The sequence below is a fragment of the Phyllobates terribilis genome, unplaced genomic scaffold (assembly GCF_046119375.1).
Source record: "Phyllobates terribilis strain yellow unplaced genomic scaffold, ASM4611937v1 Scaffold_4__5_contigs__length_816908805, whole genome shotgun sequence".
In the NCBI taxonomy this organism is placed as follows: domain Eukaryota; kingdom Metazoa; phylum Chordata; class Amphibia; order Anura; family Dendrobatidae; genus Phyllobates; species Phyllobates terribilis.
In genome coordinates, this window is record NW_027362764.1 from 618,778,857 (window position 1) to 618,806,739 (window position 27,883).

The 27,883-nt window shown below is 45.9% G+C and overlaps 1 protein-coding gene across 2 annotated transcripts in view; it reads left to right on the forward strand.

Moving 5' to 3' along the window:
• The window catches only part of RP1 (RP1 axonemal microtubule associated), a 1,013,486-nt gene that overhangs the window by 75,877 nt on the left and 909,726 nt on the right, over window positions 1-27,883 (forward strand). For both annotated transcript variants that reach the window (XM_073679301.1, XM_073679302.1), the window contains exons 2-3: window positions 17,769-18,426; window positions 26,876-27,047. In XM_073679301.1, coding sequence (XP_073535402.1) covers window positions 17,782-18,426; window positions 26,876-27,047 — 817 coding nt within the window. In that variant the 5' untranslated portion in view covers window positions 17,769-17,781. The remainder of the gene's footprint in view (window positions 1-17,768; window positions 18,427-26,875; window positions 27,048-27,883) is intronic.

The following is a 27,883-nucleotide window of genomic DNA, read 5'->3' on the forward strand; positions in this document are numbered from 1 at the left end:
ATCATATGGATGTACTCACAGCTTGCTGCTATTGTTTTCTCCAGCTGGATCGCCATGAGAAAAAAATAACACAATAGTATAACATTGGGCCGAGTGCTATCCGATAAAACATTGGTTAGTACTCGGCTGTGTTATACACTCATATGAGCGAGCCTGAAGACGGCGGGTGGTGAGTATAATACTAGGGCCAGGGAATTTAAATTAGTGCCACCACTTCAGGGCTGAAATAAAATAAACGCTGGTGCTTTAATATAGAGCTAAAATCATTATGTAAAACAGAAAAAAAAGATAAAGTCAAAAGCAGGTGACAGGTCAGCTGCAATATGTAGGTGAGAAGCTAGAAGTAGGCACTGGAACAGTAGAAACTCCTTCAGACGGAGCATCATCTATATTTATATGCGGCTGCAGACTGATATAAATGTTTAACTAGAATCATCCCCTGAAGATTGCCCTTGTCACACTCTTGTGTTCTATATATTGTAATTATAAGCTACACTGGTAATTGCTGGTATGTATTTCAATTAAATAAGCTCTACTGCTCAATGCATAGTAATGCGAGGAATTACGTGTGACTTTAATATGCATGATATGCTTCCTGGCCCAGCGCCTCCGCAGTCTATCATGAAGGCAAAGTGGAAAGGAGGGTTAAATTGTTTCTGATTGAACAAGGTCAATTAAAATTGGATATGAGGTTGTGCACACAGAATTTGTTAATATTACCTGAGAATTTCACTTATTTATAACATTTTTTATGAAGCCATTATTAAACTACAAGTCCAATCAAACTGCAGATTAGATAAGAAATGCATTATTGTATGGCTGGAATACCTATATCACAACTGTATGGAAAGGCGAACATCTCGTGGTATACGGTATATGTTTTTTTTTTCAATGAGATTAGATGGTGGTGACATATCCTACTTCATAGGTATGTTGTGGCATGAGTCTGGGGCATATGTTAGGCAGTCTCCACTGAATATAATGCCTGAACTTTGTGTGAACCTAGCCTAAGGCTATTTCATGCAGACCACCAATCTGTGTGGAAAATAAATTACCCATGTGCTACAGCACCCTAGCTATAATGGGTCTAAGTGCTGTCCGTGTGCGGTCTGTGGCACACACTTACTGCAAAAGGACAAATTCACTCATTAACATTGAAATTGCAAAATTAAGGAGGAGAAATTGTGGAGTTATGGAAATCACAGGATGGATAGACATACTAATGATATGCAAATGATGAAAAAAAAGGCATCAATCTCAAAAAACATCTCAGTTCATTCAGTATCAAGTATGAGCACCACACAGAGAAATTAACAAACTTACACATTGTGGCATGCTATTGGTGAGGTTATTATTGGTTGTCTGCCACACTGAATGCAAGTCATCAAGATCCGTTGCTGGCAGCTCCCTTTGCTATTGCCGACAAATAATGTTCCAGATCTGCTTGATGGGAGACAAGTCTGGAGAGGTTTCAGGCAATGGTAGCACATTTAAACCATGCAGGTGACGCACCCCTGGGCCGGTGTCGCGCAGCGTTGCGCACGCGGGAGCTTACCCGGAGCCGGATCTGTTGAGGGTTGTAGTCTCGTGGCGGTGACCCGGTCCGTGCCCAGGGAGTCAGACTAAGTGGCGCTGTATTAGTGGTAGATGTTGTACGACTACGCCACCCGTTGAATGCAGCGAAGGAGCTGCCGCTGCAGGGCAGACCGCTGAGGCCGGTGGTAGGATTGTGCAGCGTGATAGTATCACCCCCAACGGGAGGGGTATGGCCTCAGGGCAGCCGACGTGGATGATGGGGGTAGCAGGAACCACTCAGAGACGGTACGGTGTAGTTCAGGGTCTTTACTGGTAACAACGACAGACCCTCCCGGAGTACTTGCTAGCAAACGGGGCCTGGTCAGTCTTTGAGCAGATGGGATCTCCCCTGGCCAGGCGTAGTTGTAGGCCTCCCAAACTGACTGTACTCTTCTGGCTACCTTGCTAGAAGCTGATGTAAGTAGCCCACGTCCCTGAGTGTACCGTGTGGTGCTCACCCGTATGGCCGGTGACTCGGGGCCTTCTAATGGCTTCCGCTCCACGATGGCGGTGCTGGTCCCACTCGTGTGACCGTGCCTTCGGGCTTCTGGGCCAGAGGACCTGAAATCCCCTGCCTGACGGATTCTGCTGCTGGGTAGGAGTTAGTCCCCACAGCCTCGGACTCCGGGTCCGGTAAAGAATCTTCTTAGTCAGGGCGAACTCTGCAGCTGCCAGCCCCTGACTCCTTGTAACTCTGCTGTTTCCTATGCTGCTTCTTGTCTCCACTCTCCTTGTCTGACTCTCCCTGCCTCAGCCCCGGGTTTATACAGGGGAAGTTCTTCCCCTCCCAAGACTGGGCAGGAGGTGTGGCATGCACAGGATCCCTGACCAAAGGACCTCCCACCTGCTCTCAGACATAACATTACATTACTGTGGAAAACCAGACCCCTGGGGTGCCACATTCCCCCCTAGTGAAATTTAGTACTCCGGGACTAAACACATTTAGAAAAACATAACAAGGCAAAAACATTAATAATACAATAAGAAAACATATAAAGATGGTTACGGCGTGTCCGCAACCGGGTGCAGTCTCTGAAGAAAGCAAGGTGTCCATTTCACCAACACAGGGAGACGTAACCAGGTAGGGGTCTGTCCTACCCCGAGTCCTTAACAGTCTCTAGTCCATCCTGGGTTACGCTCCAACTATGTACAAGGATTCCCGGTAAATCCACCAAGGATCCCTAAAAATAACTAGAAACACAAAATTATACACAAGCAACAAGACACAGAAAAACATAAATAAAACAATTTACACACTTCAAATTCTCCAGCGTGCGGGTAACTGGCCTCTAGTGGCCCGAGTGGACCTACGGAGCTGACTGTCTGGCCCTGAACTACAGGGTGTAGGAACTGTCAAGGGTAAACTGGGCAGCTGTCTACCGGCTCTTTGTCTCACTAGGGGTACGGCAGGCTCACTATAAGCAGAGGGTTGATTCTCCTGTTCTGCTTGTGTGGAGTCTTCTGCCTCCTGGACCGGCTGTTCTTCCAGCTCTACCCGTTGCTCCGTAGGTTCTTGGGATGATGGTTGGAGGAAGGTGAGTACGGGTACCACAACTGCACCATTGACTTGAGTCCAAGACTGAGGGAAGTCCCCGAGCACGGTACTAACCATATCTTCCCTTTCTTCCACGGGTCGATGGTCTTCTTGTTCCTCTTCAGGGTTCCTCAGTTGTTCGGGACACTTCTTCAGGTGGTCCCGGGATACAATGGCTGTGGTTTCCCCTCCGTCTTTACTGATGGTACAGACCTTCGGGTTCTCGTGGCTTGAGGGCAGTACGGTGTACGGGTCCTTCTCCCACTGGTCGTCCAACTTGTGGAGCCGTCTCTTCCTCTTCAAGACCTGCTCTCCGGGTACCAGGGGAACAGCGGGAGCATACTGGTTGTAAGTTTTCTCTTGTCTTTCCCTAGCCTGACAGAGACTTCGCTCCACGCTCTCCTGTACTCTCCGGTACTGCTGCTGCCTCTCTGTGTCCCAGTCTGTTTCTGGTGAAGTGTCCTCGGGGGTCAGGACTCCCATTTCCAGGTCAACAGGTAACTTACCAGGTCTTGCCCTCATTAGGTAAGCCGGGGTACAGTTGGTGGAATCTACCGGGATGTGGTTGTATAGGTCCACCAGGTCGGGCAACTTTTCAGGCCACAGACTGCGTTCTTCCAGGGGCAACGTTTTTAGAAGATCCATTACCACCTGGTTCATTTTTTTCACAAAGTCCATTAGTCTGCGGATGGTAGGGTGTCGTCCTTATCTTCTGGCAGCCATACAGATTGCAGAATTCCTGAAAGACCTCCGCTTCAAAGGCAGGTCCCTGGTCCGTCAGCACTTGGTCCGGGTACCCGTGTGGACGGCAGAAGTGCTGCTGGAAGGCTCTAGCTGCTGTTTGAGCCGTTAAGTCCTTGACGGGGACGACAACCAAGAACCGGGAGTAATGATCCACGATGGTTAACGCGTAGACGTAGCCACTTCTGCTTGGGGTCAGTTTTACATGATCCAAGGCTACCAGTTCCAACGGTTGCCGGGTGACGATGGACTGCAGGGGAGTCTTCTGGCTGGCTCGGTCCTTCCTTCTCAGTTTGCACGGGCCACAATCTCTGCACCACTTCTCGATGGTTCCCCTCATGCCTACCCAGTGGAACCGCTCGCGCAGCAGGAACTCCAGCTTTTTCCACCCGAAGTGTCCAGCTCCGTCGTGGTATGCCTCCATCACCATGGCTGCGTCTCTTCGTGGCACCACTACTTGCCAGAGTAGTTCATGCGTCCGGGAGTTGACCATTCTGCGGCACAACTTCCCCTTGTAAAGGAATAGTCGACTCTTCTCCGCCCATAGTTGTTTGGCTTCCTCCGGAGCGTCTGGTTCAAGGCGAGCCTCCGGCCGAGTCAGCATTTCCTTCACTAGTCGGACGGCAGGGTCGCTGTCTTGCGTTTCCGCCCAGTTGTAGTGGGGTAAGGGGTTCAACGTAGCAGCCTGCTTACCCCTTACCCGGTGGGAATACTGGATAGTCCCATGACGGTGGAACGCAGGGAGTTCAACTTCTTCCAGTCCCTCCGGATCTTCTCCTTCGTCCGGCAGGTTGGGCATCCTGGACAGGGCATCCGCGTTAGTATTGGAGCGTCCTGCCCGGTATTTGATTGTGAACTCGTAGTTGGACAGACGGGCCATCCACCTCTGCTCCAGGGCACCGAGTCTTGCCGTGTCCAGGTGTATCAACGGGTTGTTATCCGTGTATATGGTGAACCGGGAAGAAGCGAGGTAATGCCTAAAGCGCTCGGTGACTGCCCATACCACGGCCAGGAACTCTAGCTTAAATGAGCTGTAATTCTCGGGGTTCCTTTCGGTGGGTCGCAGTTTTCGGCTGGCATAGGAGATTACTCGTTCTCTCCCCTGCTGAATCTGGGACAGTACGGCTCCTAGCCCGATGTTACTGGCGTCGGTGTAGAGGATGAAGGGCTGGCTATAGTCCGGGTACGCCAAGATTTCATCGCCCGTGAGGGCCATCTTCAGCTGGCGGAAGGACTCTTCTTCTAGCTCTTCCCATTTGAAGGGCGGCTTCTGGTTCTTGGCCTTCCGGGACTGGCCTATCAGGAGGTCCTGCATAGGCGCTGCCTTTTTGGTGAAACCGGGAATAAACCTTCGGTAGTAGCCTACCAACCCTAGGAACTGCCGCACTTCTTTTACGCTGGAGGGGCTTGGCCATCCCTTAATTGCGGTGATCTTATCGGGGTCGGGAGCCACTCCGTCAGCGCTCACCACGTGTCCCAGGTATTGCACCTTTGGTTTCAGGAGGTGACACTTGGAGGGTTTCACCTTTAGGCCGTAACTCGCCAGAGCTTCGAACACCTCCGCCAGGTGTTTCAGGTGGTCCTCATAAGTTTTGGAGTATACGATGACATCGTCCAGGTACAACAGGACCGTCTCGAAGTTTCTGTGGCCCAGACAGCACTCCATTAATCGTTGGAAGGTTCCTGGGGCGTTGCAGAGTCCGAACGGCATGCAGGTGAACTCGCTAAGTCCCATCGGGGTGGTGAATGCGGTCTTCTCCCGGTCCGCCTCTGCTACAGGAACCTGCCAGTACCCGCTAGTGAGATCCAAGGTAGAGAAGAAGTTAGCAGATCTTAAAGCAGCCAATGACTCCTCTATCCTTGGTAAGGGGTACGCATCCTTGTGTGTGATACGATTGATTTTCCGGTAATCTACACACATCCTCATGGTGTTGTCTTTCTTTTTGACTAAAACTAGTGGGGCTGCCCAGGGGCTACAGCTATCCCGGATTACCCCAGCCTCCTTCATGTCTCGAAGCATCCCCTTGGCGTGTTGGTAGTGTGCAGGGGGTACGGGTCGATACCTCTCTTTTATGGGAGGATGATCTCCCGTGGGGATGCGGTGTTCTACCCCCTTGACCCGCCCAAAGTCTAACGGGTGTTTACTAAACACTCTCTCGTACTCTTGAACCACCCGATAGACTCCTTGTTTCTGATGTGAGGGAGTGGAATCAGTACCCAAATGTAGTTGCTGACACCAGTCCTCCATGTCTTTCTTAGAGCCGTTACCTTCCTCCGGGTGAGATGGAGGCAAGGGTTCCACAGATTGTATAGAATTTTGATTAGTGGTATATAATTTGGCTAGCGTGGCATACCGGGGCAGGTACACTTCCCTCTCCCCGATATTTATTATGCGAATGGGCACCCTCCCATGGCGTACATTGACCACCCCCCGTGCTGTCAAAATGGTGGGCCTACTGTCTGAGTAAACTGGTTCTACCATTGCCTGGTAATCTCTTCCTCTCAGACCAATAGCTGCCCGGCACCAAATCATCATTTCACTTTTTGGGGGCATGGCAATAGGAAAAGGGTCACACATTCTTACGCTACCAATCTCACCGCCGGAGAGTTCCACTTGTTGCCGTTGCATCAGTGCCCGGATCTCTTTCTGGAGCACCCGCTGCTCGCCGGAGCTGGCGTTCTTGGCAACCTGCTGTAAAAGGAAAATCACCTCTGCAAGACAATTTTCAATTACGTTAGTTCCTAGAGTTATTTTTGGGTGACTCTCATGTTTATCAATATCTACAATGATCAGTCCCTGTGCGGCCAGTTCGACTCTACCGATTTTGAGGGCCACCTCTTTAAATCCGATCTGTGGCACGGGCTGGCCATTGCTGGCGATGATACTCAAGTCGTCGTCAGGGTAGTGGGTAATATCCGAGTCATTCCAGTACTGCTTGAAGAGCACGTACGGGATTGTGGTGACCTGTGACCCGGTATCCAGTAGGGCACTCATGGGAATGCCATCCAGTACCACAGGCAAGACTGGACGTCCTCCCACATATCTGTCGCGCCAGTTCGATGGGCCTGGTGATCTTTTTCCTGGGGGTTGGCCCTCTACCCCAGGTTGTGCCCGTTTAAAGAACAGTACCTTTCCATATGTCCGGATTGATTGCAGCGGCGGCAGATGGGTCGTCCGTCCTCGCTGTATCGGTCACTGGGTCTTCCTCTGGCCGGTGGGGTCCTCCTTGGTCGACGCCACGGGATGTCCTCCGGTCCGGATGCCAGCTGGATCTTCCCTGGGGTGGAAACCTGTAAAGACTGCACAGTTCGGGTTAGCGCAGCAACGCTCTTAGCTAGCTCTTGGACCTGATGGTGTAGGTCTGGAGCCGGGTCATTGTCCAAAGCCTGCGCATCAGCTCCCACAGGCCCTGCTGACAAGGGCGCCGCCTCCTGGTAGTAAGTGGTAGTGGGGCGTCTGTGGGTCACAACGCCACCTGGTGCCGGTTCTCGGAGCACCCGGATGGCTCTGTCCTTGAACTGTGCAAAGTCCAGATGGGGATCCTGTAAGGCCATTGCCCGCAACTGGGTTCGGTGGGCATTGCAATATAAACCCTCTATAAATTGTTCAGTCAACAGCCTGTCCTCGTTTCCCACCCCATCAGGGTCGGTCTGCTTTATGGCCCTCAGGGCCTCTTGTAGGTTTAGTGCATAGTCCCTTATACTCTCATGCGCTCGCTGCTTGCACCCGTAGAATCTAAGCTTAATCTCGGCTGAGGTGCGGGTATCAAAGGTGTCCTTCAGCCGGGTTAGTATCCCTGCGACAGTCTTCCTCCCAGGTGGCCAGGATTTTACTTCCCTTTTGGCTGCCCCGGTTAGTTGGGCCACCAGGATGCTCACTTTTTGCTCTTCTGTGAGGGGGTACACCTGGAAGAGGCTATCCAGCTTTTCTCTAAAGTCATGCAGGGTATGTGACTCCCCTGAGTACTGGGGTAGCCAAGCTGCTCCCGGGATATAGGGCATGGTGAAGGGCATAACTGCAGCAGCGGTAGCGCTGGCGGGGGTTGGGGCAGTGAAGCTCTCCTCCGTATCCGACATCTTCCTCCCCCCTAGTGGACCGTGGCCTACCTTGCGATGATCCTCTTCCGTAGGCCGCGGCTCCGCAGTGGATCGTCAGGGTCGAGGACCTTCCGTCGCGCTCCTGTGACGTCGGCGTCTGCTGGGCTCCTTCCAGGACCTTACGCAACGTCCGGACGTGAGGCGGGGCTTCAGTTCTCGCGCGCTTTCGGAGTCCACGCCCCTCTTCTTCCCGCGCGGCGTCTTCAAGATGGCGTCCAACGGCGGGAAAACTCCACGGATGGCGGGAAGAAGGCAGAAGATGGCGCCGGATGGCGGGAAAACTTTGCGGATGGCGGGAAGAAGGTAGAAGATGGCGCCGGATGGCGGGAAGAAGGTAGAAGATGGCGCCGGATGGCGGGAATCTTCACCACAGGTAAGTTTGAACAGTCTTTTTCAGGCACGCAGTACCCGGTGGTTGCGGGCACGAAATCCTGCCGACTGCGCCAAAAGTTGACGCACCCCTGGGCCGGTGTCGCGCAGCGTTGCGCACGCGGGAGCTTACCCGGAGCCGGATCTGTTGAGGGTTGTAGTCTCGTGGCGGTGACCCGGTCCGTGCCCAGGGAGTCAGACTAAGTGGCGCTGTATTAGTGGTAGATGTTGTACGACTACGCCACCCGTTGAATGCAGCGAAGGAGCTGCCGCTGCAGGGCAGACCGCTGAGGCCGGTGGTAGGATTGTGCAGCGTGATAGTATCACCCCCAACGGGAGGGGTATGGCCTCAGGGCAGCCGACGTGGATGATGGGGGTAGCAGGAACCACTCAGAGACGGTACGGTGTAGTTCAGGGTCTTTACTGGTAACAACGACAGACCCTCCCGGAGTACTTGCTAGCAAACGGGGCCTGGTCAGTCTTTGAGCAGATGGGATCTCCCCTGGCCAGGCGTAGTTGTAGGCCTCCCAAACTGACTGTACTCTTCTGGCTACCTTGCTAGAAGCTGATGTAAGTAGCCCACGTCCCTGAGTGTACCGTGTGGTGCTCACCCGTATGGCCGGTGACTCGGGGCCTTCTAATGGCTTCCGCTCCACGATGGCGGTGCTGGTCCCACTCGTGTGACCGTGCCTTCGGGCTTCTGGGCCAGAGGACCTGAAATCCCCTGCCTGACGGATTCTGCTGCTGGGTAGGAGTTAGTCCCCACAGCCTCGGACTCCGGGTCCGGTAAAGAATCTTCTTAGTCAGGGCGAACTCTGCAGCTGCCAGCCCCTGACTCCTTGTAACTCTGCTGTTTCCTATGCTGCTTCTTGTCTCCACTCTCCTTGTCTGACTCTCCCTGCCTCAGCCCCGGGTTTATACAGGGGAAGTTCTTCCCCTCCCAAGACTGGGCAGGAGGTGTGGCATGCACAGGATCCCTGACCAAAGGACCTCCCACCTGCTCTCAGACATAACATTACATTACTGTGGAAAACCAGACCCCTGGGGTGCCACACAGGCTGCTCACAATAGCACAAACAACATGTGGCATTGTGTTGTAGTGTTGGTAAATGACTCTTGGGACATTTTGGGAAATGGTCATATCACTGGTTCCACCACCAAATCAATGTAATGCTGAGCTGTTAGTTTACTTATAGTGAAGACTAGAAAGATCCAACTATGGTACACTATGCCACCCCACACCATAATCCTGGGATTAGGATGATCAGTGTGATGTTTCCTTTTTATATGGTGTTGCTGACATGGTCTCTAGATGGAGACCAGAGGCTGTAATAAAGTAATGGAGGCTGTAATAGAGGTCTATCTTATTCAGCGATGAGTTCTACTTTTGTCTTGGACATAACGATAGCTGGAGATGGTCTGGAGACTTTGAGAATAACGCTAGTTCTACTAGTCCTAGTTACAGGAATATGGTGTGGGGTGTAGTCAGATCCATTTAGTCTTCATTCCAGGTACCGGTACATTAGCAGCTAAACATTACATTATTTTGGTCATAGAACCAGTGGTACAGCCATTTTTCCAAAGTGTTTCAGAAGTCATTTTTGCAGCACAGCAATTCCAGGCCACATGTTGTTCGTGCTACAGGGTGCAGCCTGCGTGACCTAAACATGCTACGTGGCCTGCTGCGTCTCTGGACTTTGAGCACATTTGAGATGTCATCATTCAGCAATATGAAAGGGAGCTGACAGCAGTGGATCTTGATGATTTCTGTGCTAAAATACACTGCTCAAAAAATAAAGGGAACACTCAAATAACACATCCTAGATCTGAATAAATGAAATATTTTCATTGAATACTTTGTTCTGTACAAATTTGAATGTACTGACAACAAAATCACACAAAAAACATCAATGGAAATCAAATTTATTAACCAATGGAGGCCTGGATTTGGAGTCACCCCCAAAATTAAAGTGGAAAAACACACTATAGGTTGATCCAACTTTGATGTAATGTCATTAAAACAAGTCAAAATGAGGCTCAGTATTGTGTGTGGCCTCCACGTACCTGTATGACCTCCCTACAATGCCTGGGCATTTTCCTGATGAGGTTGCGGATGGTCTCCTGTGGGATCTCCTCCCAGACCTTGACTAAAGCATCCACCAACTCCTGAACAGTCTGTGGTGCAACGTGACATTGGTGGATGGAGAGAGACATGATGTCCCAGATGTGCTCAATCGGTTTCAGGTCTGGGGAACGGGCGGGCCAGTCCATAGCTTCAATGCCTTCATCTTGCAGGAACTGCTGACACACTCCAGCCACATGAGGTCTGGCATTGTCCTGCATTAGGAGGAACCCAGGGCCAACCGCACCAGCATATGGTCTCACAAGGGGTCTGAGGTACCTAATGGCAGTCAGGCTACCTCTGGCAAGCACATGGAGGGCTGTGAGGCCCTCCAAAGAAATGCCACCCCACACCATTACTGACCCACTGCCAAACCGGTCATGCTGAAGGATGTTGCTGGCAGCAGATTGCTCTCCACGGCGTCTCCAGACTGTCACGTCTGTCACATGTGCTCAGTGTGAACCTGCTTTCATCTGTGAAGAGCACAGGGCGCCAGTGGCGATTTTGCCAATCCTGGTGTTCTGTGGCAAATGCAAAGCGTCCTGCACGGTGTTGGGCTGTGAGCACAACCCCCATCTGTGGACGTCAGGCCCTCATACCACCCTCATGGAGTCGGTTTCTAACCGTTTCTGCAGACACATGCACATTTGTGGCCTGCTGGAGGTCATTTTGCAGGGCTCTGGCAGTGCTCCTCCTCTTCTTCCTTGCACAAAGGCGGAGGTAGCGGTCCTGCTGCTGGATTGTTGCCCTCCTACGGCCCCCTCCATGTCTCCTGGTGTACTGGCCTGTCTCCTGGTAGCGCCTCTAGCCTCTGGACACCACGCTGAAAGACACAGCAAACCTTCTTGCCACAGCTCGCATTGATGTGCCATCCAGGATGAGCTGTACTACCTGAGTAACTTCTGTGGGTTGTAGAGTCCGTCTCATGCTACCACGAGTGTGAAAGCACAACCAACATTCAAAAGTGACCAAAACATCATCCAGAAAGCATTGGTACTGAAATGTGGTCTGTGGTCCCCACCTGCAGAACCACTCCTTTATTGAGGGTGTCTTGATAATTACCAATAATTTCCATCTATTGTCTATTCCACTTGCACAACAGCATGTAAAATTGATTGTCATTCAGTGTTACTTCCTAAGTGGACAGTTTGATTTCATAGAAGTTTGATTTACTTGGAGTTATATTCTGTTGTTTAAGTGTTCCCTTTATTTTTTTGAACAGTGTACATTCAGCGTGGCAGAATATTCCTCAAACAAACATTAGTAATCTCACTAATAGCAGCCAAGGCTATAAGTGCGGAGATTTCTGAGCATAGTGCTCGTACTCGATGCAGAATAAACTGAGATGTTTTGAACATACTGTTTCCAATTTCTTCCCCATTTGCATATCATTAACATGTCTATCCATTCTGTGATTTCCATAATTCTATGACTTATCCTTCTTGGTATTGCAATACTAATGTTGAGGAGTGTATATGCTCATCTGAATGAACCTTAATTGTGGGAAGTACAGTATATATTACCTGGGAAGGATGGAGTATCTACTTAAAGGGAAAGTGTCATCAGATAATAACTTATTAATTAAATAAGGTTTTATGGTTCCTTTTGGTTTTAATTTTTGGCTATGTTTTTTAAAACTTTCCATCTTATTATCTATGTTAATAAGAGTCCTAACATTTTTCACTTTTCACTCTGGCCACTAATATTACTGTAATATTAGGCAGATACTTCCTGTCCTTTCCAGATTGTTTTTAACGATAGGATATTGATATCCCTCACATACAGGAGATAACACAAAATTGACCTCAGTAGATGATGGTCACATTTTCCCCCCTTGATAAATGACCTTTCCATACATTATTAAGCAAACAAAAGAGAAACTATCCTATAGAAGTCAACGAGACGGACCCTGTCTATTGCTGTCTTTGCTATATGTGACTGCTGGAAAGCATCTCTCTAAAGGCAGTTAAAGAAACTTAGGCAAGGTGACGACCACCATTTTCATATAAAAAAAGATAAAACAAAGAAATATACAAGTAGAAAGTAAATACAGGTTACAAAAAAGAATATTTTTCACTAGCTTCTTTCCAATATTACAAATTAATCTAGGTGATTTTCCCTAACAGATATCTGAATTCTGCAGGTAGGAAATAAAAAGCAGACATTATTCATTCTTTTAAGGACTTGAACTCCAGACGGGCTGTGACCATAAAGGTCTCCTGTCTGGATGAGGACGTAAACAAAAAAGTGTAAAGCGTATAACAAGATATTCTAAGCTACAAACATATGCATTCCTTTTTCTGAAAGGTCATCGGTGTATAAATACATTTCCACCTGATGTTATTAGGTTCATAGAAGTGAATGGGGATAACCGAGCTTGCACAGCCTCCTTTCCACTTGCAGCAGCATCGAGTTTTAAGGTCAGGGGATGAATCTTCTTGGGAGCTGAATCTATTAGACATTAATGCTACATGCCAACTTTTTATTGTGGATGTCAAATTTTTCCTCACAGCCCCAACCTCTTTTTTGAAATTGGTCTTTCAATTATCTACCACACTTCTTCCCTAAATGTGCAATTGTGCACCTGCAGCCTCCCAAAACCGGTAATTCAGTAATTTTTTAGGAAGCTTTAGTGGTGCCCAGGATATTGGCCAACTGAGAATTTGGGATGTTCAGGGAATTGGCAAGTATGAATTTATTCTGCCGATATGCCATGTATTTTTTAGATGGCATACCCCTTCAATAGTACAAACAATACTTTATTGTATGGTTAATTGTTGACTAATGTCAAAGGACTTGTAATCATATAAAGTATATCCAGTGGTCAGACTAGGGTTACCCTGTCATTTTTTGTGTAAAAGTCGGAGGGAATCAAGTGTGTAGTTTTGTGCCAATAAGTGCCCTAGCATTAATAACAGACACCTCATTGAAGCAGATCGATAAAACAGATTTCACAACGCAAATTGCATAAATTATTAAATTTCTCTTGGACCTCATGAGGCAAATGTGCTAACCTTAAAAATCCATGTCATATTGTGTAACAGGACGGTTGGTGGAACCACTGTGCCGGGATGCAAGGAGAGTCTGGAGGGGCGTAACTAGGGAACTCACCAAATCTGACCTCAGATGCACGGCGGCTAGATGACTCTGTGATCCGAGGAGGGACCAGGAAGGTGGACCAGGTGCTACTCCAGGACTGACCTCAGGTGGATGGCATCTGACCCCCAAGGGACAGGGGCAGTCACAGGCTGGCACGACAGACGGACCGGCAGACTGTGGGCACGGCTGATAGACCGGCAGACTGTGGGCACGGCTGATAGACAGGCGTGCATGATTGGTAAACAGGCAGACGGGCACGGCTGGTAGACAGGCTGGTGGTCACGGTTGATAGACAGGTTGGCGGGCACGGCAGATAGACAGGCTGGTGGGCACGGCTGATAGACAGGCAGGTAAATGGCGATATGTGCACTGGGACCTGAAGACTGACAACAGTGTTTACACAACAAACTTCCAACATTGCACATGCACCTTCATGTTGGAGGAGGTGACTTAAGTAGCTAGGGCCCTCTGGCCATTGTCCGGGGACACTTTGGGATGGTGCATGACCCCTTAAGGAGATTACGGAGAGCACACTCTAAACACAGTGCCCGGGGATCTGCACACAGTGCTCGTACTTCGGACAGAGTCGGCATGGAGGGAGGACGGAGGAGCGGGACACCCTGGCCGGGGGCTGCAGCGGTAAGGGGGTGGGCGTCTCTGCCGGGGCAGATGGGCAGGAGGCAGAGACGCCAGCGCTACAGATTGTACCTGCATTAGTGATGAGTGAGTGTGCTCTCCACTGCTGGACACTCGATCGAGCATCAAGGTGCTTGTGTATGCTCGTTACTTGATCGAGTATCGCGGGTGCTTGAGTGCCATGCTCGAGTCCCCACCCCGCATGTTTTGCGCCTGTTTGACAGCCAATAAACATGCGGAGATTGCCTGACATGTTGGCTACCGGCATTACTGCGATTGGCCTCCCGCATTGATATCATGTGGTCTTATATAAGAGAAGTTGGAGGTAGAGCTTTCATTAGAACAGGCATATAGGCAGTGTTTAATTGCTATTGCAGTACGTGTATACCGCTGTTGCACCATTAAAACAAAAGTCCTTTTCAGGGCTATATACTGTCCTTTCTTTAGTAAAACCGCTGTTACCTGCATTCAGTGTAGGGATAGCTGGTGGAGGAGGGATAGTTTTGGATTAAAGCCATATAGGCAGGGTTTATTGCTTTACAATCCTTCTATAGGTTTACTGCTGCTGCAACCTAAAATCAAAAGTCATTTTCAGGCTACATATTTTCTTTTCCCTATTAATACCGGAAAGTTTGCAGGCATATATTATATACCTAATTTAAAATGTGCAAGGCGTCCAATAAGGGACGGGAAAATGGATGTCCTGCTGATGGTGCACGCAGAAGCCAAGGCCGTGGACCAGGTGAAACTGTGTCTGCTGTGAGAGCACAACAAACATACTCATCCATGAGACCTAGTTTCCTGTCCCACTTTGCAGGGGAGAGTGGGACACCACTCTTGAAGCCAGAACAGTGCGAACAGGTGGTCGATTGGATGGCACATAATGCTTTCAGTATGTTTCCCAGGACCACCCTGTCTTCCACATGGTCCAGTCTCACTAGTCAAGAGCCTGGCCACATAATCCTAACCCTTATCCTCCACTATCAGTATTTAGTCAGTATTCGGTCAGTATTTTTTCTCAGGAGTGGGAGACAAAACCAAGAGTGGGTGATAAATGGAGAAGTGGTGCACTTGTTTCCATTATACCTTTTTCTGATTGTTCATCACCTGGTTTTGTCTCCCACTCCTTGGAAAAAATACTGACCGAATACTGACGAAATACTGATAGTGGGGCCTTGGCCTTATGTCTAATACAGAGTGTATCAGAGTCCCTCTTCCTTCTAATTTTTGGCAGTTCTTGCACTGTCCGCATAGGCTTTGTGATTTTCAGAGTTCCTCCTTCATAAATTAAACAGAATGTGTCTGACCAAGTTGCACACACCAGATGCCCAGATAAGGTAGTAAAATGTTAAAATTACATTTACCGGTGACTACCGGTGAGGGTAGTTTTATTTCCCCCTCTACCATGTCATCTACTGTAGTCATAGGCGATGGGGAAATATGGTGAAAGATGGCCCGGCTGTTAAGGGGTGGAGGAGGCAGGTTTTGTTTTTCTCTTTTTAATTTTGCCTTATATACAAGTCATTTTAAAGGAAAGAATGGTTCCTAACATTTTTGTCCTGTAAAATCCATTTTTTCTTTGCATTTGTATGTTTTATTGTCAGTCCATAAAAGTGGCGTAATACTCTGACAACATTGTTACCAGCAGCGACCTGGGAGTCAGAGATGCGTCCAGGCATCTTCCCCATGCTAGTCCCATGCCATTTCAGTGCTGTTTCTATCCATTTCAGTAATTTTCCTGCCTTCTCAGTTAGGGTCGAGTTTCCCATTGTTCGAGTTTCCCATTAACTTCCGTTATACTCGGTACTCAAGTCGAGCCCATCCGAGTGTCCAACCTGCTCAATCCATCACTAATCTGTTTTCCTCTTTAAAAGTTTTTCATCGAGTCCAGCAAGAGTTGTCCCATTGGTGGGAAATCAAGGGTACCACATATGGGTGGGTTGAACCCATCAAAATGAGTTTCAATTTACCACAGAAGAAAGGACATTTATATATACTCACTAGTTTTAACATATCTCAGCTTTAAGGCTCGTGCACAAAATCGATTTTCCTGTAAAAATGCTATGCTTGGTTTTCATGGATAGCACTCGTACTCATGATATTCTATGGGGCTGTGTGCATGCCCAATGTTTTCCTCGGACCGAGTGATCCATTTTAAAAAAAATATGACAAATGCTCAATTTAGATCAGAGTGATCAAAATCCGCAATGCAAGTCTATTTGTAGTTGAAAAAATTGGACCGCCCTTAGATGACATCGAGTGTGGTCCAATTTTCATGGACTAAAAGTAAGAACAAGGTGGAATTTTTTTTTTTCTCGTCATGTACAAGAAAAACTGGTTCCACTTTGATCAAAGTTTGATCAGAATAATAGGTCCATTTTTCTCATATGTGGAGAAATTGGTTGTGTGAACCTACCCCCTAAAGTAATCCTCCACCCTAGCACTGGAAAGTGACTTAACTTCTGCCATGTATGGACTCCTACTTGGAGCCTTCTGTTTGTCTCACGCTGCCTCCTCAGCTGACACTGGCATTCCAATCCTCTTTCATACAAGATGGTTACCTTAATGGCATGAGGAGGAGGTGTGTTTCAGACTTATGACTGCTTCCTATGCTACTTAAATGGCCATCTTGGATGCATGAGGAGCATAATGCCAGCCTCAGCAACAGAGGAGGAAGTAAGAGGCAATCAAAGGGTACCAGGAAGGGCGAGTATAAGTGACAAATGTATATTCCCTTTTCAGTACATGGTAGAGGGTCACTTTAATTCGTAATTATGTTAATACACTTACACGGTATAGTCAGATCTCTACAGCTCACTCTACTAGTAGTCTCCCAATATATTTTGCATTGTACATGATGTCCTCACAGTTTTTATAGTATTCTTCTATATTCAGCTTCAGTGTGTTGATAAAGTGTTTATCATTGGTCTTTGTTCACACATCTCAGTTTGCTGCAGTTTTGTTTGTATTTTTAATACATTTTTATTGACCACTATGGCATTAAAATTACAGCACACAATGTACATGGGTGCATGTACAAATACAACAGTACTTTTTTTTTAAACTATGGTTGGCACGGTGGCTCAGTGGTTAGCATTTTTGCTTTGCAGCTCTGGGTCCTGATTTCAAATCCCACCAAGGACAACATCTGCAAGGAGTTTGTATGTTCTCCCCGTGTTTGTGTGGGTTTCCTCTAGGTTCTGGATAGTGAGCCCCAATGGGAACAGTGATGATTGTGTCTTTAAAGGGCTATGGAAATTAATGGTGCTATATAAGCGAGTAAAATAAATAATTAAGTAAATTAATATAAGGATTAGTTTATGTCCATGTGAAGCATGTTGAACACTGTTCCATCCTTGGTTAACAATTTTAGCAAAACGCTATAACCTAAAAAATAATTAAATCAGACCTAGTAGCTCAGTAATAATGTTTTGAATACCAAACACCTTGTCTTCTAAAAAAAAATAATAATAATGTAAAAATACAGGAATGATCACTGAGGCTTCTCAAACATACTGTCTCGAATACTATCAGATACCAGATACTGCCATGAATCTTAATGCTGTGTTATTCTGTCATCTGCATTTATTTTAGATTGGATCCAAGAATGAGTGAATCTACATCATCCTTCATCTCAGTTGCTAAAGCCAATTCCACAGACAGTACACAGGCATCTTCTACCCGATATTCGCGAATGTCAGAACCAGGTTTTACCAAGAGGATCCGTTTCTACAAAAGTGGAGATCCAAGGTTTAATGGAATAAAAATGGTTGTCTCAAACCGATCCTTTAAGACATTTGATGCATTGCTGGACAGCCTATCTAAGAAAGTTCCTTTGCCTTTCGGAGTTAGAAATATAACAACTCCACGTGGAATACACCATATAACCACTCTGGATGAACTAGAGGATGGTAAATCCTATATTTGCTCCCATCAAAGAAAGATAAAGCCTATTAACCTTGAACGAGCCAGTAAGAAGCCATTGCTATGGCAAAGTAGCAGGCCAATCAGTGCTCGACGCCGGGCTGTGCAGCTTTCTCGACAAAACGAGGTTGCACCATTTCGAAGAGAAAACACTGTTGTGCTTGGAAGTTCACAGACCTTTGTAATATTCAAAAATGGAGAAAAAGAAATGAAACAACATTTAGTCCTGAACAAGAAATTAATCCAAAACATTGATGGATTTCTGGATCAGATTTCTGAAGTTATGCAATTTCCTGTTTACAAACTCTACAGCACTGATGGAAGGAGGGTAAGAAAACAAGTATCCCGTCAAGTATGATTTGGAAGGAGGTAACTGGGATCTTGGCAATTGCAGAGGGATTGCACAACAGCTGTCACCCACTGCATATGCTGAGAGGACATTTCTTGTACCTGTGCTATCGCTTGTACATTACTGTACACCAATTTGGACAAGGCATTGCTAACATATTCGTACAGTTACATCCATTTGGGTTAATGTAAATGTAGTATTACATTTAAAGAGTAACAAAACTTTTATGTATTTTTTCATATTTTGCAAGAGGATCCTTAATAGTGTGTATGAGAAGGGTTTGTGGAGATGAGATAACCCTTTTAAATAATGGCAATTAGATTGTGGTTGCAGATGTTGAAATCACAAGGGGGAACCTACACCTCTTGGTAACCCAGGTCATGATTCGCCATTAAGGTAGTTACTACGATTTTGCCGCGTCTTATCACAGTGGGCAGATTTTTTGCAGTAGAGAATGAATCTTCCCACAATGCAGTTAAAAATGTACATTTTTTAATGCCGTTTTTCTTTGGGTAACCCTAGTGATATTTAATGGAAAGCAACAAAATTGAATATTTTTTCTTTGGCTGTAGTTTTTCCATTTGAACTTTCTGATGCATTTTTTGAGCCAAATGCAGGAGTGGATACCCCCCCCCCCCCCAGAAAAGTTCTATTTTTATACATCTCTTTATTTATCATCCACCTATGGCAGGGGTGTAATGATGGTCTTAATAGATCTGAGATTTTGTCAGGCCAATAGATAACTGATAAACGGAATGGAGCAGAGGTTGATTATGCATACTGCCACTTTACTCATTCTTATGGGAGTGCCAAAAACCAAACAAGTGGTTCCATTGAGAATGAATAGAGCAGCAATATGTTTGATCCACCACTGCTCCTTCAGGGCCCACGCTTAGGGATGGGTGGGTAGCCTGGTAATGTGGAAGATATCCCCCTTATAATAGATAGGGAATAACTTTCAAACTTGAGAATACCCCTTTAAGTCTTCATAAAAGTAAAAACTACATAATTACCATAAGAATGTCAGCCACCAAAACCTTTCCAGCAGTGGCATTACTAAAGTCCGATGGACCCCAATGGAAAATATGGACCTGAGACCCCAACCTCCATGTTAGTCAGATGTATGGGCCTTTGTAGCATTCTAAATCCTATAAAGACATATGTGTTCATCCTCCATGTCCCCATCCTGGCCCCTTCTTGTAAAAAAATGTTCACCATGCTGTCCCTTTTCTGTCATAATGTCCTCCATCCTGACCCCCATCATGTAATAATGTCCTTCATCCTGAGCCCCTTCCTGGCATACTGTCCCCTATCCTGGGACCCTTCCTGTTATAGGCTGTGTTCCCACAGTGCGTTTTTTAAGTGTTTTTGCAGCGCCAATTCCACTGCAGAAATGCTTAAAAAACGCATGGTAGAAGGCCTGCCATGTTCCCTAATGATAATCCGCGTGTGTTGTGCACATGCTGCGGTAATTTCCGCTGCGGATTATCATTGTGGAAAAAAACCACAGCACTACCAATTATTTTGTGGAAGCGCTGCGTTTTCGCCGCCATTGACTTGCATTGGAACGCATGGATTATGCATCACTGCATCTGTAGATGCGCATTCCATGCGTTTCAATGTGCGGATGGTACCCGGGTGTGGAGGACAGGAGACTCTCCTCCGGACCCGGGTAACATAGTACCTGTAAAAAAAAGAATAAAATAAAAAATAAATATTATATTTACCTTCTGATAGCCCCCGCTCTCCTTGTCTTCACTTGCCGGCAGCTCGCGGTGGACTGAAGGACCTGCGCTGACGTCATAGTCATGTGACGGCAGGTCCTTCACTGTACCGCGAGCTGCCGGCAAACCAGGACGGATGGAATAAAGACTCCGGGGGCCATCAGAAGGTAAGTATATAATTATTTATTATTTTTTACCATTCTTTTACGGTCACACTATATAAATCCATGCTGGCTGCATGGATCTATATAGTGTGACCAAGTTGTCAAGCACTTTCCAAGTGATGCTAAAATCGCTTGGAAAGCGCTTGTCAACCCGCATGTGTAAATGCATGTGAAGAACGCTTCACATCCGCATGTCCCTGGCAGGAAAAACGCATGTACAATCCGCATGCGTTTTTTCTGCCAGAGAGATGCAGAAATGCTCAGGAAAAAATCCGGAGCATTTCTGCATCGTGGACACATAGTCATAATGTCCACTATCCTGGGCCCCTTCTTGGTATAATGTCCCCCAAAAATAAACAATTCTTCTTAACTTCCTCAGTTCCCACAATGTGTGGTGTCCTCTTCTATAGCCTGCAGCTGACTTGGGCATGCCAGTCATGGACGGTGCATGACGTTATTGCCATGCACGACTTATGACGGTCATGGTAACGGTAAGGTGCGGCTTCTCATTGACCGGTAGCGTGTATTGCAGTGCATTGAGTCAGTGGGTCTCTGCACAGCAATACACTTCACCTGAATGCGTCCTTGAATGCACATCTAGCTGAAATAGGCGATGGCACGAGGTCGCATCCTCTGCGACCACGATCATTACACCCCTGCTTGCCAGGTCAAGAAGCCCCAATAACTGTGCCAGCCACAGAAAACCTATAACTGAGACTCCACATACTTATTATGACTGCGTCAAAGAATTCCCTGTAATTACATATTTCTGAAAATGTATATTAGTAAAACAGGCACCACCCAAGGAACACCTAAAACAGGCAGGATATCTATTTTAATCCAGTACATATTTGACTTTGCCTGAGTTGTTTTAAAAAAATTTGGAACAGTCCTGTCAAATCTACGACTGTTGGCAACTACATACTGCATATATATATGTGTGAAAGCCACAGAATACCCATAATTGTTTTACACACACAGGCTATGTGTTTCTAAATTTTAATAGCCATGTAAAAAGTTCTTAACCCTCTGTGAACTCAGCAAGAAGCTGCAGGTCTCCTACATGGACAATGTGGGTATCCTGTGTTTTGCTTTGTCATTTAAGTAGAATTCCCCCTGCCGGCTTCCTCTGGGAATAAATAAAAATAGTTTACAATGGGTGTTACATGACTAATGCCTGCATGATCTTATGGTAATGCTGTGGGTCTGAAGTAACTCTGTTAGAGATTCAGGGCACAGGAGCACATGCACCACGTACTCAGGCCTAAAGCTATCCCTACCTCTAGCTTTTTCTAAAAAAGAAAACTACATCAACAACTGCACCATTTCCAGTTCCTAAAAGTAGCATCGCACTGAAGCTTTCCATTGAGCAGGTTTCTCAAAATGCATAAACAACATGACCTCATTGCAATAAATCCATAGCAAAATCATATTTGTTAATTTACGGCCTCTCTTATTAATACTTTAATTTTCTACAATCTTAGAAATATAAATAAAACTATTTTAAGACATTTTAATAAAAGGCTATGTTACATGTTATCACTTTTGTGTTCGGGTCAACCCACACTTGTGTAGGTGTCTCCATTATTTTTAATTTTTATCAGAAGAAATAGTACAGTATCCTTCCCATTTTTTGTTCTGTTATAACAGACACCAGGGGCATACATAGAAATCAAGGGGACCCATAGCAGAAGTTCTAATTAGGGCACCCCCCCAAAAAAAAAAGTAAATATTATTTGGCAGGGTCGAGGAAAAGAATATCTTACAACTTTGCAGCCCTTAAAAAAGTAATTTTCCTCCTATTGAAGTCCCTAGATTGCCCTTTCATTGCCCCCATAAAGTATGATGCCAACAATAGTGTCCCCCCGAAACACAGTATGATACCCCCACAGTGAATTCTTCCACAGTAGCCTCCACACACGGTATGATGACCCTACTGTACCCACTTCCCCCTCATCCCTTCCCCGGCAAAGTATGATGACCCTAACACAGTATGATGTCTGAACTGTAATCACCACACAGCCCTCCATAAAGTACAATGGGCCTACATACAGTATAATGTCCCCCCCCACCCCTCCATTCAGTATGATGGCCCTAACATAACCATCCACACTGTATAATGGCCCCCACATAACTCTACAAACAGTATATTGGTCCTCAAATAGCCCCTCAAACAGTATAATGTCATCCCCACGCCACATAGCCCCTCAAACAGTATAATGTCATCCCCACATAGTTCTACAAACAGTATAATGGCTCCCATATAAGACTGCAAACAGTATAGTGGCCTCTACATATACCTGCAAACAGTAAAATGCCCCCCTCACCCCTATATAGACCAGCAGACAGTATAATTGCCCCCATATAGTCCTGCAACCAGTATAATAGGCCCCACATAGCCCTCCAAACAGTATAATGGCCCCCATATAGCCCTCCAAATAGTATAATGGCCCCCATATAGACCTCCAAATAGTATAATGGGCTTTACATAGCCCACCAAATAGTATAATGGTCCTTACATAGCCCACTAAATAGTATAAGGGGCCCCACATAGTCCTCCGTACAGAATTATGGCCCCATATAGTCCTCCATACAGTATTATGGGCCCCACGTTAAAAATAAATACTCACCTCTCTCCATTCCCCCGCTGCTTTGGTCTTCTGACTCTCTGCATACTGTAGTCATGTGATCACACCCTCTGTGCTGAGACATCGCAGAGCTCAGAAGCAGAGGGGGAATGATGGGGGAGGGAATGGCAGCTCCCTCTCCCATCATTGTTTTCAACTGTATTGGCATCCAGGACCAGAATGACGATACAGTTGAAAGTACGATGCCGGGTGGGGGGCCCGCTGACCGTGCTTACACCGGGCCCTACAACTCACGGGCCCCATAGTGGCCATATGGTCTGCCGCCATTGACTGTATGCCACTGACAGACACCATAACTAAAACTAAATGTTGTTGGTCGAATCCATTTCTTGCAGTTTTGTTTTTCTGTTCCATTAATAGATTAGTTAAATAGAACTTAAAACACCATTGTGAAATTAGCCTTACCTTCTAGTTGCATTGCACTATATTATCTGTAGGCAACATGTGATAAAGCAAGAAAAACTGAAAAAAAATTATAAATATTTTTTTTTTGTAAAAGATTTTGAATAACCAGTGATTCACTGATTTAAATCCCTAATCACTCTGGGCTTATTCTAGAGGGCAAATTGCCTCACTGATTGTTGGACTTCCCTATATGAGCATGAGCTGTCAATCACCCCCCCCACCCATTCTGACTCATAAGACTAGAGAGAGATGGGATATAACCCCTTAAAATGAACCTGTCATAAGTATTTTATACCCAAACTTATGACATGTATGTAAAGGTGCTTTAATGGTAAATAAATCCATATTTGCTTGTAGAAATCTCTTATGTCATTTTAGTGAAATCCATCACTGAAATCTTATGCAGTTGAGTCACAAGTACAGCGGGGTGAGACACTGCATTTACATGTCACCTGCCCACTCCCCTTATTCCCAGCCCGTTGCCTGCCTCCTATCTATGACTGACAGGTCACTCTTCTTCAGTGACCTGCTTTCCCTTGTGAGATCTCTTGCTCACACCATCGTTGCCTGGGATTGTGCATGTGCAGATTTATAGCCTGGCTTTCATGACCTCATCAGAACCCTACTGCATATGCACCGCCCCAGGCAATAATGGAGCTTGGCGAGATCTCCCTACAGAAAGCATAGAGAGATAAAAAGCAAGAGGCGCCCCTTGTGTAACACTGTGGGCAACAGGTGAGGGTGAGTTGGAGGGTTGGCCGCTCACCTGAACATGTTGTGTGCTGCACAACTACATAAGGAGTGATGTATATTCCAATCATGGCTGCTGCTCCAAATGGAGAGAATACATAACAAGTGAAGGAAAGAGGAATGCGGTGGATCCCAGAAGAAGCCACTAACAGAGGTTAATCCAGGAGGTAAGAATAAAAAAATTCCAATTTATTGCTATTTATTTATTACCAATAAATTGGAAGTTTTTTATACTTACCGCCTGGATTAACCTCTGTTAACGGCAGCTCTCAGAATCCACCGTATTCCTCTTTCCTTCACCTACAGAAAGCATGTCACTGAGACAAGAGTTACCTGTCAGTCAGACACAGGAGGAAGGAGGCAGGCGGGGAATAGGGAGGGAGGGCAGGAGTGCTGCAAGTGCAATGTACAACACCACTGCACTTGCATCTCAATTGCATAATATTTCAATAATGGATTTCTCTAAAACAAAAAAAAATAATTTCTACAAGAAAAGTATGCATTTATTCAGTATTACAGTGCCTTTACATATGTGTGATTAGTATAAAATCCTGATAAGTTTTCTTTCAACATCTTTGATCATTCATTACGCCTGGTCACGCCTGTGGTCATTAATTGGCTTTATTCTGTTTTTTTGGTACGCTATAGTACATTTACTCCTTTGAAGATCATGAAACAGCATCTACAATTCTACTAGAATCAGCACAGACCTTACAGTAATAGTTGTCAAGTTCCCAATGGTCTTTCTTACCTTTTGGGGAAAACATCATAAAAAAAATAATAATGTGAAAAAAAATTACACAGTGATAAACCTTAACTAGGGAGTGCATATATTAATTTCACTGCTGAACAATTAAAGAAATGTTAGGATTTTTATCTTACCTAATTAAATAATAATAGAATGTGAAAAATAGGCATACGGTTAAAAATAGTAAAGTAAAAAATGATCTATTTGTCAACAAAAAGATGCAAAAACAACTTTACTAAAATAAAAAATAAAAAAGGTGTAGTCGTTTGACCAGTGCATGGAAAATAAAAAGATTGTACTAGTCATTGAGGCCCAGAATGCTCTTCATGGGAAGGGTTAAAGAGTATCTGTCATCAGATCTAATATTATAATATGTACATCATGAAATGGATCACCTGGTCCTGCTGAGGATGGTGCACTTACTTTGCAAATTCATCTAAAAATGTCTACTGTATATACTGTACTATAAGACGCACCAGACTATAAGACGCACCCCAAATTTTGGAGTGGAAAATGGGAAAAAAAGATTTTTATAAGATGGAGATCCGTCTTATAGTCTGAATTTAAGGTATCTTACCTAGAGGGCGGCGGTGGAGCAGGGTCACAGGAGACATGGTCTCTTCCTAAGGAAGCTTACAGCGGCAGAAGTGAGGCAATGCTGCAGGCCCTGGGTGGGAGGAGGGGGTATCCCAGCGGTGCGATGCTGCAGGCCTGGTGTCGGCAGTGAGACAGAGCAGAGCTGAGTGCATTGCGGGGAGCAGGGTTCCTTCCTCAGAAAGCCGTTGGCGGCAGAAGTATGGCGATGCTGTGGGCCCGGTGTCGGCAGTGAGGCAGAGCAGATTGCATTGCAGGGAGCAGGGTCCCTTCCTCAGAAAGCCGTTGGCGGAAGTAGTATGGTGATACTTTGGGCCAGGTGTCGGCAGTGAGGCAGAGCAGAGTGCATTGCGGGGAGCAGGGTCCCTTCCTCAGGAAGCCGTTGGCAGCAGAAGTATGGCAATGCTGTGTGCGCGGTGTCGGCAGTGAGGCAGAGCGGAGTGCATTATTACTTTCCCGGCGGCCATTTTCCTGAAGCTGTGGGCCACTGGAGGTGGCGCGTGTGCAGATTGAGATCTCGGCTGAGTTGAGATCCTAATCTGCGCACACACCAGCTCAGGAGGCCCAAATCTTCAGGAAAATAGCCGCAGGGAAAGCAATGATGCATTCCGCTCTGCTCACCGCCGACACCCGGCCCGCAGCATCGCCACACTTCTGCCGCCGACGACTTCCTTAGGAAGGGACCCTGCTCCACCACCGCCACAACCCCCCAGTAAGCTAATATTCGGACTATAAGATGCACCCCCATTTTCCTCCCAAGTTAGGGTGGGGTGCGTCTTGTAGTCTGAAAAATACAGCAATCCTTTCTGGATAGGTCAGTATTTTTGAGCGGGGGAAGTTGAATTGGTAGGTCATTGTTTACTTTAACACATATCACTAATTTTATTCTCATTAATTTAATTAAACTATACTTGGGGTGGGGAGAAACAAAAGGATAGCTTTAAAAAAATAAAGTGCAAATAACATTACAATAAAAAAATACTAACATCTATGCTTATGCGACAATACCAAGACATTATTGGTTTATACTTGGAAAAATCACAAAAATAAATGGATTTCACATCCTACTGTACACCGATAGCAGCATTTTTGCTGCATTTTTACACTTACTCATTGCTTTTCTATGGATGAAAAAACACTGCAAAAATGCTGAAAGACGTGATATTCTGCACTTTCCAAAAACGCAGCAGCTTTCCAATTCAGTCCTTAAAAAAAAAACAAGCATGTGCATGAGATTTCTGACATCCCATAGCTTTTGCTGTTACTGTAAAAAGCAGCTATTAATTTGCATAAAAAACACAGCAAAAAAGAACCCTGCAAAAACGCAACGTGTGAACATAGCCTCAGGGTTCTAGACCTTTGCTTATGTTTCTAATAAGACTACTTTGTTTTTAGATTCTTAGCACTCATGCCCTCCTGATGAGTTCTGGAACCATAGTGGCAGCTGGCAGAGAACCTTTTAAGCCGGGAAATTATGAGTCTGAGAGGGAATTTCTACCTGCTAAATTACCTGGGATCTCACATCGTGTATTTCCTAAATCAAGATCAAAACCAGAAATGAAAAGCCGTGAGTAGAATAAATCTAACAAACCTTTCTAACCGCTCACTATCAATTCCCATTGACTGTTTGACATCACGCAGATAATTAATATGGACAGATCAGATGAACTGGCACCAGGGCAATTATACTTAGCCAAGTATGCCCGTGCTAACAAGACAACGGTTGGAAGTGTACCAAGAAGCTGTCAGATATACTCGTACAATAATGGACATGACTTATAGATGTAGCATAACTCATGATATTGCAATACTCTATAACCACCAACAACTGAGACTACAACTGTCCCAACACCACTATACTTGTGATTTTCCATTGTGTCTTAAAGGAAACCTGCCAGGTTATTTGTATTGTTGTATTAGGACCTTTGCAGCCATTACACCAGTATAGTAAAATTGTCCTAACATTTTCCCTTTCATGCATAGTGCCCAAAAGAAATATCTGCATTACGGATTAATTTCTGCATGTATATAACTTACCCCAATCAATTCTACAGATGACCATGGACTCTGGGTTGTGTTCAGACCATGGGCACTAATAAAAGCATTGTTCTACTAAAAATTACTTTATAATATAAATCAATTTTTTTTCCATTTAGGCATACGACTTTGGTTTGAACTCCAAGACTTTTTCATATAGACCTTTTGCTTAAAAACATTAAAGGGGTTATCCAGCCTTGGGGTACAAGTCTGCAGTTACTCTGTGTGATTGCAGACTCACAACGCGCACACTGCACGCTGTGAGGATTCTCCGGTGCCGGGGAGCAACGGACGCCTGACCTTAAGTATGCAATTTGCATATGTGTGCCGACTAGACGTGTGCGACCTCTCTCTAAACAACAGAAT